The sequence below is a fragment of the Microtus ochrogaster genome, linkage group LG8 (genome assembly GCF_000317375.1).
Source record: "Microtus ochrogaster isolate Prairie Vole_2 linkage group LG8, MicOch1.0, whole genome shotgun sequence".
NCBI lineage: Eukaryota > Metazoa > Chordata > Mammalia > Rodentia > Cricetidae > Microtus > Microtus ochrogaster.
Genome location: NC_022033.1, coordinates 21,813,822 through 21,826,130, shown reverse-complemented (window position 1 = coordinate 21,826,130; position 12,309 = coordinate 21,813,822). Strand labels below are relative to the sequence as shown.

General features: G+C 48.2%; 1 protein-coding gene across 2 annotated transcripts in view; it reads left to right on the top strand.

Annotated features, from left to right (window-relative positions):
* The window catches only part of Cnbd2 (cyclic nucleotide binding domain containing 2), a 45,290-nt gene extending 42,590 nt beyond the window's left edge, over nucleotides 1–2,700 (top strand). For both annotated transcript variants that reach the window (XM_026787237.1, XM_005363047.2), the window contains exon 12: nucleotides 2,167–2,700. In XM_026787237.1, coding sequence (XP_026643038.1) covers nucleotides 2,167–2,485 — 319 coding nt within the window. In that variant the 3' untranslated portion in view covers nucleotides 2,486–2,700. The remainder of the gene's footprint in view (nucleotides 1–2,166) is intronic.
* Nucleotides 2,701–12,309: the final 9,609 nt, after the last annotated feature.

Below are 12,309 nucleotides of genomic sequence, written 5' to 3'. Positions count from 1 at the left end.
GAGCCACCATGTGGTTGCTGGGAATTGAACTCAGAACCTTTGGAAGAGCAGGCAATGCTCTTAACCACTGAGCCATCTCTCCAGCACCCTCATGTCTCCTTTTCACTCAGACTGAGGGCAGGGTGTTTCCGGGTGTATACAGGTTTTGTGTGTATGTGAAAATTTTAACCATTTACTTTCTAAATCAATGCACATACATTAGGTTTCATTGTAGCGTTCTCAAACAAAATTTGTTTTGTTAATTCTCTTGATTTTCTCCCCATCCCTCTGTCTCACCCTTGTCCCCTTCTGCCCCGCCCCTTGTATAGTCTTGACGCTAAGTAAGATTCTAGTGCAAACTAGAGAAACAACAAGATGAATTTACTAAATCCTGTACTGAACTGACCTGTTTCTCGGGGCAGTTAGGCATTTAAGTAGGAGATACTGAAGAGGGCAAGACAGCTCATGCTTGTAATCTCAGCACGTGGGAGGTAGAGGCAGGAGGTTGCGAGTTTAAGACTATATATTGAGTTTGAGACCAGTCTGAGCTACACAAGGCCCTGTCTGAAAACTCAGAAGAAACTGAGTGGATTTAAGAAAACTCATGAGCAAATCAAAGAACAGTTTTTATGTAGATATGGCCGTTAGATATAATCTTAAGAGGAGCCTCTCCATCCATGCCAAATAACTCCAATTAAACCAGATTAGACCTAATCAAGCCCACATTTAATGAATGCAATGCTCTCGGGTGGTGGGGAGCATGGGGGTACCGTGCAAAACCCGTGACCATGGCGCAACCCTAAATAGCCTGTGGGAGTGGTCCTGACCCTCCCTGGGGAGGGGTCGAGGCAACTCCCAGGGGGAGGAGGCTTGAGATGGAGCTTTCTGGCTCCCTTGGCGCCCCAAGGATGACTGCCAGAGGCTGGGGTGATGCTTCCAGTCATCCAGTGGCCAAACTTGGGGCTGCTGGTAAGAGAAACAAGTTGAAAATCGTTGGCAGCTTCTTCCAGCCTCAGGGTGCCATTCTCTTCTGGATCTTGAGTATGACTCTATTAAAAATGGTCTTCTGGCCCCGCGACGGTGGCGCACGCCTTTAATCCCAACACTAGGGAGGTAGAAGCAGGCAGAGCTCTGTGAGTTTGGGGCCAACCTGATTTACAAGAGCTAGTTCCAGAACAGCTACGACTGTTACACAGAGAAATACCATCTCGATGATGCCTGGGGCAGGGCGGTGTTTGTGAAGGTCAGATTCCTGAAGGTTTTTTTTTAAAGATTTGTTTATTTATTGGGAGCTGGAGAGGTGGCGTGTGCCATGACCAGCTTTCCAATAGCGTATGCTTATTATTTTCATTTATTTTATTATTGTGAGTGTCTTCATGTATTCATGTGTGGTACATATGCTTGGGTACACAGAGGATAACTTTGTGAGTTAGTGTTCTCTTTCCATCTTCACATGGGTTCTGGGAATTGAATACTGGTTACCAAGCTTGCATGGCAAGCACTTACCCACTGAGCCATCTTGCTGGCCTTGGTTTGTTTGGCATTTTTGTTTGTTTGTTTTTATTTTTCAAGACAGGTTTTCTGTGTAACAGTCCTAGCTGTCCTGGAACTCACTTTGTAGACCAGGCTGGAACCCCTAGAGATCCACCTGCCTCTGCCTCCCAAGTGCTGGGATTAAAAGTGTGTGCCATCACCGCCCAGTTTTGTTTGGCCTTTTTGAAACACAGTTTTACTTTGTAGCCCAGGCTACTTTCAAATTCATCATGTAGTTCAGCCTCGCCTCAAATTCAGTGATCCTCCTGTATCCGTGTTAGCAGTACTGAAATTCTAGGCACATACCACCATCTCCATTTTATCCACCAAAATTAGCTTCAATCCACTTTATTGGATTCAGTATATCAAAAGTATTCTTTGGACACATCAATTTTAAAATTAGTAATTCACATTTCTTTGTGTTGTGTGTCTAACTTATACTGGCCACATTTCCGGCACCGAGCAGCTCACCGGTGACTCCTGGCCTGACAGAAGAGCAGCATAGATTTAAAGGAATGAGTTGGCAGAAAGGCAAAGAAGGTGGAGGATGTGGGAAAGCGCCGGGCTGGGAAGCAGGGAGTGTTTAGTGTTGGAAAGGAAGGGTGAAAGCCTCCATCCAGGCCCTGGAGTGCAGCTTCTGTGTTTACCCTTCAGCGACGAAGAGCTGTGTCAGAGATACCTGAAGGAAAACAACTGGAATATCTTCCGGAAGGATCTGCTGCGGCTGCTGGTGAAGCCCCTCAATGAGCAACCGTACATCCCCGTCCAGACCAAGAAGAAAGAGATCTACGACCCGAGGTCTTTGATCCTGGATTTGTGTAACCTCAACAAGAGAGTGAAACAACGTTATCCTGTTTTTATGGTGCCCCAGAAATATCTACCCCCCTTGAGGACTGTCCAGACTATTTCAGCACCCCGTCATAAAATCCAAGAACTCCTTCCTCAGTATAAAAATGCAGGAGTCCTTCTTTAGAATCAATAAAGCACATTAGGATTGGCTTCTCTGTTTCCTGGATGGCCACAGGGGAGTTGCAAGGCTTAGGATGGGCAAGGCTGGAGGACTCAGCCAGTAACTTGAGAGGCATGAACTCCCATAGCACTTGTGGGATGCAAAGAGACGTGGATGCCCAGGAGACTGGGGTGTGTCTGTTACTAGGGAACCAACGTGATCATTCCCCATCTAGACAGAGCTCCCTCGCCTCAGTCAATGGACATAGTGCTGAGAACTAAAACAGGCCAGTTGCTGCAGTCAATACACTATGTAAGAAAATCAAGAAACCCATTATTTTAGATTATTCCTACTGTTTTTCTTAAAACATGAGCAACTAATTTAATTTTTTTTTTTTTTTTTTTTTGGTTTTTCGAGACAGGGTTGCTCTGTGGTTTTGGAGCCTGTCCTGGAACTAGCTCTTGTAGACCAGGCTGGTCTCGAACTCACAGAGATCCGCCTGCCTCTGCCTCCCAAGTGCTGGGATTAAAGGCGTGCGCCACCACCACCCGGCTCTAATTTAAAATATTTTAAATAACACATATGGAATATGTTGGGCAGCAGGCTGCGGGCGAGGCCTCTCTGGCTGAGTCGGCATCCTGTGAACAGCAGAGGCCCACCAGCAGCCAACAGGCTGTGAGACAGAGTTCAGGAAGACGCCTTGGTTCCTCTGGTACTCCTTATTTCGGAGCACCTGTTCCCATCCAGCTCTCCACATGAGCCCTCCGAGGCCCGAGAGAGGTCACGACAGCGCAGGAACCCTCTTGCACCCCATGGCTAGGGCCACTCACCTGCAACCCAGCAAAGAGTGGCCTGGGCTGTGGACTTTGAGTCGGGAGCCCCGGAGGGCCTGGTGCTGTCCCACCCTGGGGCCCCCTGAATACCATGAGTCATCCCAGTGCCTACACTTTGTATCCCTAATAGTGAGCGGAGAAAGTTGGCAAGATCAATGGATTGCATAGACATGAAACTGACTATAGTTTTAAAAGATATGTTCAACAGTGGATATTTTTGTATTAAAACCCATCTTCTTGTGTACTAAAGAGGAGGACTAGGAGCATAAATGTTATAGGGAAATGGTGAACTTAAGGGTTTTGCCTTCTCTGGTGACTTGAGAGAGTCAAGAAATCAGAGACACCTAAGCTGGCCGAGGTGGCAAATGCTGTCCTTGATCCTTGCACTGGGGAGTGTAAGGCTAGAGGGGCAGGGAGGTCCTAGTTAGTTCTCATTGTCAACTTGGTGCACCTGGGGAGAGGGACCTTAACTGAAGAGTTGCCTTCATTGGACAGGCCTGCGGGTACATCTGTGGGACATTTTCTTGAATGTTAACTGATGAAGGTGTCCAGCCCATGGTGGGTGTTTCCATTCCTGGGCCTGTGGGCCTGAGCTGAATAAGAAAGGTAGTTGGCTATGAACCTGGGAGCCAGCCCGGGAGCCAGCCCAGGAGCCAGCCTTCCTCCATGGCCCCTACTTCAGTTCCTGCCTCTACTTCAGCTCCTGCCTCCAGGTTCCAAGTCTTTGGTATTTGGGGACGATGAACTATATAACCCGTAAGCCATATAAACCCTTGCTTCCTCAAGCTTTTTTTTTTAAGATTTATTTATTTATTTATTATGTATACAACATTCTGCCTGCATGTATGCCCACATGCCAGAAGAGGGCACCATATCTCATTACAGATGGTTGCGAGCCACCATATGGTTGCTGGAACTTGAACTCAGGACCTCTGGAAGAGCAGCTGGTGCTCTTAACCACTGAGCCATCTCTCCAGCCCCCCCCCCTTTTTAAGATTTGTTTATTTTGTATACAGTGTTTTGCCTGGGTGTATGCTTGTACACCAGAAAAGGGCACCAGATCTCATTGCAGATGGTTGTGAGCCACCATGTGGTTGCTGGGAATTGAACTCAGGACCTCTGGAAGAGCAGTCAGTGCTCTTAATCTCTGAAGCATCTCTCCAGCCCCACCTCAAGTTGCTTTTAGCTGTGGTGCTTATCATAGCAGCAACAGAGACCAAACTAGGTCAAGAAGTTCACAATCATCCACAGCACAGTGTTGGAGGACATCCTGGGCTACATGAGACCTGTAGGACATCCTGGGCTACATGAAACCCAGCCAAAACAGAGCACCAAACAAGAAGTCTGAGGCATCCTGCAAAGACCAGGTACCACTGTTGGGGGGGTGGCTAGGGAAGTAGGGGTGTCTCACTAGGGATCTCTTTGGGCTGAGGGTGTGGCTCCAAAATGGTGGTACAGATGTCTTCATTGGTGTACTTATTGGCTGTTGCTTTGAGGCAGGCTCAGAGGATAAAACACTCTGTTCTCCAGATGAGGGCTCTGCAGCTGGAAAGAGCCAGATGGTACATACTCTAGGCTGCATAGGTCCTGTGGTCCCTGTCACAGCAGTTGGTGCCACCTCAGAAAAGCAATGGTAGAAAATGTAAATGAGTAGGTGTGGCTGGTGATGAAATAAGCCGTCGGTCTGACCTTACTGTTAGGCTGCACTGACCAGCAAAAAAAAGAGTGGTCAGACACACAGCGGTGTCCTGAACACTCACAGGACACTCGTCTTACTAAGTACCTGACCGTGGGGTCCAGGGACCCGCTAGGCCTGCCAGCTCTGCTGCTTTGGGCTGTTGATGTAATAAGTGTACAACAAGCAGAAGTTTTTGCTTATCAGGAAATTGGGGTCCCACTTCTTGAGAAAGTGAGAAAAAAAAGCTTCCAGAATGTTCTTGTTCTTCCACATGTTCTCAGTGAGAATGATGGGTAAGAAACGGACTTAAAGCAGTGTGTGTAGCCGGGTGGTGGTGGCGCACGCCTTTAATCCCAGCACTCGGGAGGCAGAGGCAGGCGGATCTCTGGGAGTTCGAGGCCAGCCTGGTCTACAAGAGCTAGTTCCAGAACAGGCACCAAAGATACAGAGAAATCCTGTCTCGAAAAACCAAAAAAAAAAAAAAAAAAAAAAGCAGTGTGTGGACATTCCTTTAATTACCAAACTCCAGAAGCCAAGGATGGAAGCCCATTTAGGGCCTCAGTTGGGCTATACAGAGGCCGTGTGAGAGGAAGGGCGGGAAGGAGGGGGTGAAAGAGAGAAGATAGAGACGTGGGTACAGAAGGGAAGGGAAGGAGAAGGTAGAAGAGGAAGGGCTATTTGAAGAGAACGGAGGGACAAGGGCCCTGAGGGAGGTGGGACGAGGGCCCTGAGGGAGGTGGGACGAGGGCCCTGAGGGGGGTGGGATAAGGGCCTTGAGGGAGGAGTGGGCTTCAGGATCTCAAGCAGCAGGACACAGTTCTCTAAGGCCCCAGCACAGTGGCAGGGATTGAGAGGAAGGCAACTACAGTGGTGTGCTCCCACAGACACGAGGAACTTCTGTGTAGCAGCTCCTACAAACTAAGTGCCCCAGAATGCACGGCTGGGTAGTGTGAGCTTACACTCTACCCTGTCCCTGTCGTATCAAGGCAAACACACTGGAAGTACTTGCTGTACACCAGAGGTCGTTAATATCGTTTAACGTTGATTCACATCGCCGGGGACAGCTTCCTCCGCCAATGGAGCTGACGTCAGAGCTGGGCCTCACAATCAGGAATAAAGGCCATCAGCAGGTGGTTTGGGGTGCAAGGGGGCCAAGTCAGCACCGCAGCCCATCTGCCCTCTTCTCTATTGACCTGACTGATGTCAGCGTTAAGGGGTAGCCTGGCAGGAGGAGACCAGAAATGTCCTCACCTGTTGGTAGACAATGGAAGAAGGTGCAGGCGATGCGGGGAGGGGGGACGACAGTCAGGGTGGGACAACCTCTGAGCTTCCGGGCTGAGGACTGCAGAAAGGGCAGTTCCCCAAGCCCCTTTGCACCTGCCCCACCTGAAACACTCTGCAGCAGCTCTCAGGGGTCCGCATCAATCGGGACGATAATTCAGGACTTATTTAGGAGAGTTCATTCAGAAGGTAGATATGCTGGCCCTTGGCACAGTGTTAGCAGGAGATCATGGTTTCCCACTGCGGAGACCCGAGCACAGACCTGCCAGCAGACAGATCTCAAGTTCCAGAATGCCCACATCCTATTCCTGAGTAAAGGAAAGGGGCGGGGCCTGGTGAAATATGACAGCATTCAGGAGGCGGAAGCGAGAGGCTCACCACAAGTTTGAGGCCAGACCGGGCTGTAAAGGAAACCCAGGCCAGCAAGGGCTACACAGTGAGACCCTATCAAAGGTAACAGGCAAACATTAGAAGAATCTGTTCTCAAGCATGACTGTGTGGTCCGCCGTGAGTTCTGGTCTAGTTCCTATCATTATCATTATTATCTCGGAGACAGGTTTCTCTGTGTAAGCTCTGGCTGTGCTGACCTAGCTCTGTAGATCAGGCTGGCCTCGAGCTCAGAAAGATCCACCTGCTTCTACCCCCCTCCCCCCCAGGCTGGGATTAAGGCGTGCGGCACCACTGTCCAGCCTGGTTCTCACTGTTATAATGAAACAAACCCAAGGCTGATTTGTAACAAGAGGCAGCTCATTTAATTCACGGTTTTCGAAGCTGGAAGTCAGAGTGGCATGCTGTCGGCTCTGTTGAGGTCCCTGGCTGCTCACGAGTTCAAGTGAGAGGTCACGTGACGAGACAAGAGTCTAGAGATGGGTTTTTGACAGGCTACTCTGGAAAGAACAATTGGGGCTCATGAAAAACTACCTTCGTGCCAGATGTGGTGACACACGCCTGTAACCCCAGCACTGGGGAGGCAGAGGCAGGTGAATCGCTTTGAGTTGCAGGCTAGCCTCGTCTACCTAACAAGTTCTAGGCTAGACCCGGCTATATAGTGAGACCCTATCTCAAAAAACAAAACAGTAGTTAAAAGCACGGTTGTTCTTCTAGAGGTCCTGGGTTCAATTCCCAGCCGTCACATGGCAGTTCACAACTGACTGTAACTCCAGTTCCAGGGGATCTAACACCTTCACATCAATGCACATAAAAAAATTCAAATAAATTATTTAAAAATAAAAACAAAAAACCATGATCTACTTTAATCCCTTGAGGGTAGCACCTGCCCAAATAGTCCAAAGGCCTCCCACGTGGCCCTACCCTTTTTTTTCCTTTTTTTTGGGGGGGGGAGACAGGACCCCTGGAGCTTGGCCTGGAAACTCACTGTGAACTGAGGATATGACCTCCAATTCTACTCTTCTTGCCTTCACCTCTGAGTCCTGGGACTATAGCCTCTGCCAGAACACTTGGTTGTATGTGATACTAGGGAATCTAACCTGGGCTGTGGGCTAGCCAAACCCTCTACCACTGAGCTACAACTCCATCCCAGGGTTTCTCTGTGTAACTATGAAACAACCTTAGCTGTCCTGGAACTCACTCTGTAGACCAGGCTGGCTTCAAACTCACAGAGACCCATGCTTCTGCCTCCCGAGTGCTGGAATTAAAGGCGTGCAAACACCACCACCGCCCGTCCCTCTTGACTCTTACTCCACTCTAGGACCAAGCTTCCCCGACTAAATGATAGCAAAAGGCTGACACTTAGCCTTTAAGTACATCCCAGCTATCAACCAGGAAGACAGGAGGCTCTATTCCCTTTGCTAGGGAGGGAGCCTGAGGCCCAAGAAAGCAAAAGCCTTGTCTCACCCCACTTGCCTGCTAGGTGGCTGATGCAGGCGGTCTGTCTTCTGCTCACCCTGCCCACTCCTGGTTAGTCAGCTTTGGAGTGTGTGTGCTGTTTGTTACACCACTCTTATCATCTATCCCCATCCAACCACCTGTTTTCCAGAGAGAAATTCTGCGTACCCAGCCTTGCCATTACACTAAAGAGAACACTCTCGCCCTCCGCCATGATTTCCCATATGTAAGTAGGCACACCCAGCCAAAAATAGAGCCCCCGGCAGTAAAAACTTCCACTGTTTGGGGAAAATGGGAAAACCCACTGGAGAAACAAACAAAGGGAATGGTGCCAGTGTTTATTACAGAAGAAATTTAAGAGCCCATCTTGGGGTTGTAAGCAAATAAATCAGTAAATCTCCAATCCTTTCTGTGGGGGGAATTTCACCTTCCGTTTCTGGCAACCCTAAGGGACAAGACCGAAGGATGTGATGTCAGGGTGCACACCTGGATCCCCGGCCACTTTGGCCTGGTTCCTTGCTGATGTTTGGGACGTCAAGACTGAAGTCTTTAACAAGGAACTTAGTTGCAAGCCTGTCCCTGGTTCAGAGCAGACCGTGGGATGCCCACAGTTTCTAGTGGCAGAGGAGTGGGACCAAAGCTGGAAGAGAAGTATTCATGGCTGCTGCAGGCCTGGGACTTTGAAAACCAATGCAGGAGAGAGCTGGTGGCAGTGAGAGGTGGCACTCAGCACTCAATGACCTTCCTTTGTTTCGTCACTTTCCTTGTTTGAGACAAGGTCTTATTATGTAGCTCAGGTTGACCTCTAACTCAAGATTCTCCTGCCTCAGCCTCCCACGTACTGGGATTACAGGCATGGATCACCATACACAGTGTCATCTTAACAATTTTAAGAGTACAGTAGCATTAAGTAATTCAGTCCGCTCAAAAACGAACAAGAAGACACTATAATGGTGAATACACACCCTTAGACAACTGTCCAGACCCACGGGCTGGATGCACAGCACTGAGATCCAGTCCTAATGTAAAGTATGGACTCTGGTGTGGATGATTTTTCCTCTTCAAAACTGTCCCGTCTGGTAAGGGATGCTGATGATGGGATGTGGTGGTTTCAGTGAAAATGGCCCCATGAGCTTATAGCAGATGGCACTATAGGAAGGTGTGGCCTTGTTGGAGGAAGTGTGTCAAAGGGGGTAGACTTTGGGGTTTCAGAAGCCTAGGTCAGGCTCATGGCATGCTCTTTTTGCTGCTTACAGATCTGGATGTGGACAAGTTCCTTCTCCTGCACCATGTCTGCTTCTGTGTTGCTTCCTAACATGATGACAATGAACTAAGCCTCTGAACCTGTTAAGCCAGCCCCAACTAACTGCTTTCCATTATTGCTGTGGTCATGGTTCTCTTCACAGCAATAAAGCACTAAGACAGAGGTTAGTGGGGTCTGGAGAGATGGCTCAGTGGTGGGGGCTAGAAAGATGGCTCAGTGGTTAAGAGCACTGGCTACTTTTTCAGAGGTCCTGAGTTCAATTCCCAACAACCACATGGTGGCTCACAACCATCTACAATGAGATTTGGTGTCCTCTTCTGGTGTGCAGGCATACATGTAGGCAGAACACTGTGTATATATAATACATAAACTTAATTTTAAAAAATTGCTCTTTTTTTCATTGGTGTGTCTTCACAGCAATACTATGCACAGATATACACAGGCAGGGCAGGGAGTATGGCGAATCCTACATTGTCCAGTTTTGCTGTCAACCTAAAACTGCCTTTTTTTCTTTTTCCCTGAATACTAGGTAACTGTGACTTTTAACATCTAAACAAATAAATCGGTCTTATAATTATAGAAATGTCTATAAACAAAAATAGATAATTTTTTATTTTTATTTTTGGTCAGAACTTTTTTGAGGTCTGGGGAGATGGCTCTGAGGTTAAGATCACTTGGTGTTTTTCCAAAGGAGCAGGTTTGGTCCCACTGCCCACACTGGTGGCTCACAACCGTTTGGAACTCCAGCTCCGGGCCTCTACAGGCACCTGCACACACGCAGTGCACATAGATCCACTTGTTTGTCATATCCCTTTGGTTTCCTGTGTGACATTTCCCAGTCTTGTTTTGAAGTCTGTGTTCCCAATACGTTTGCAGATTACAGAGCAGTTATTTTGGAGACTGTTCTTTGATCTGGGTTTATTTGGTATTCTTACATTTAGTGTCTGCGTTGTGTGGCACTGTGTGCTATCTCTGCCCCCTCCCGCAAGTGCCACCATCCTGTGCTCCTGCTGGATAAGCACGGAGCCACATCCTGAGTTCTTACAGTTTTCATTTTGAGACAAAGGTGGCTAGGCTGGCCTCAAACTTGCAAAGCTCTCCCCTCAGCATCTAGGGCAGCTGGGATTGGAGGCATGTGCTACTGTTCCTGCCACCTTGTTCTAAGGATCCCTAGGTAACAAAGGGCTTCAGTCTGTTGCTCTGCTGGCAATATTAACTTACAGGATTAAGTGGTTGTCCCTGATGTAAAGTCACTCTTCTCTTTTTATTTATCTTTTTAAAAAGCATTTTATTGAAAAAAAAGTGACATTATCATTTTGGCTTGCAATATGTGTTATGGTTCTTCAATGGCATGAAGTACATTCATGTTGTACAGAAGAGCTCCACACTTTTATCTCAAAAGATGTGGAACTCCATGCTCATCACATGCAAACACACAGGCAGGCAAAAATGCCTAATGTAAGGTTTCAGCTGGGTGGTGATGGCACACGCCTTTAATCCTACCAGAGGAGGCCGAGGCAGGTGGGTTTCTGAGTTAGAGACCAGCCGGGTCTACAGAGTGAGCTCCAAGACAGCTAGGGATACAGAGAAACACTGTCTCAAAAAAAAAAAAAGTCTCAAAAAGACAAAAATAGCCAGGCAGTGGTGGCTGTCACCTTCAATCCCAGCACTCGGGAGGCAGAGGCAGAAGGATCTCTGTAAGTCTGAGGCCAGTCTGGTTTACAGAGTGAGTTCTAGGACAGCCAGAGCTGTTACACAGAGACCTAGTCTTGAAACAAACAAAACAAGACAAAAATGATGATTCTGCTTTCTCAGCTGTGAGGTGGTCTGGCTGCAGCATCTGTCACTCCACAGATCACCAGGGACAGTTCAGCTGATCTGGCTGGCTAGGTAGGGGTCCTCTTCCTCCATTCCATGTGTGCATCCCCACAGAAGCAACATACTTGGTTAAAGGGATGAGCTTCCTCAAGAGGACTGGTCAGTCAAGGGTGAGGGGTGAGTGAGTAGCTTCAGTCGGCAGGCAGATCTCTTTAAGGCCAGCCTGGTCTACAAGAGCTAGTTTCCAGGACAGGCTCCAAAGCTACAGAGAAACCGTCTTGAAAAACCAAAAAAGAAAAAGAAACCAAAATACCTTCAGATGAAAGGTGGCTTTGGAAGGCCCTGCATTACCTGGTACTTGGACCCAAGGCTAGAGATGCAAAAACCTTGTGCCTCCCTGAAGTTCAGCTCAGTCATCCAGCACCTGTATCAAAGGGGCATCAACAGAGGCAGATTGGATCTAAACTGATGGGGGCTGAAGCAAACAGGAAGTGCGTTTGCACTCAGGTTCCCAACCTTGAGAAGCACCTCCCACTGAAGTTGAATCTAAAAAAAAAATCCTACACTACCTCATCAGACACTCTCAGAAACTGTCTTGGGGTATGTGGTGTTGCATCTGACCTGGCTAGCCATGGTGGAGACTTCCTGTTGAAAAACCCTGGCTCTTCAGTGGGTGCATATACCAGCATACTGCACAAAGCAACGGTCCAAAAAGCCGTGTCCAGCAAGTGCACGAACAGACACTACCTAACCCTTCCTCCCTACCAGGTAATGTGCTGTATCCTATGGCTGCAGTGAAAACTTAAAGGTGGCTTTAAGGACAACAGGCAAAGGTGGCTTCCAAATTCAGGAGGTAGAGGCCAGGACTGCTAGGGAAAGGGCACACACTGTAGGGGCCAGGTTTCCACAGTCAGGTCTATAGACGCATAGGGAACGTGGAGGGTAGGGGAACATGGAAGACGAGAGCTCAGCTACGTGAGCACTGCTTCTATGGATGATGCTCTTTATTACCAAGGAACAGAGATTCCATGTTAAACTTGCTTTTATTTATTTTGTAGCATGTGCATTACAGGAAACAAAACACAAGAAGCCAAGAACAGTCACCCAGCCACATGCAGCTCAGTTTGCT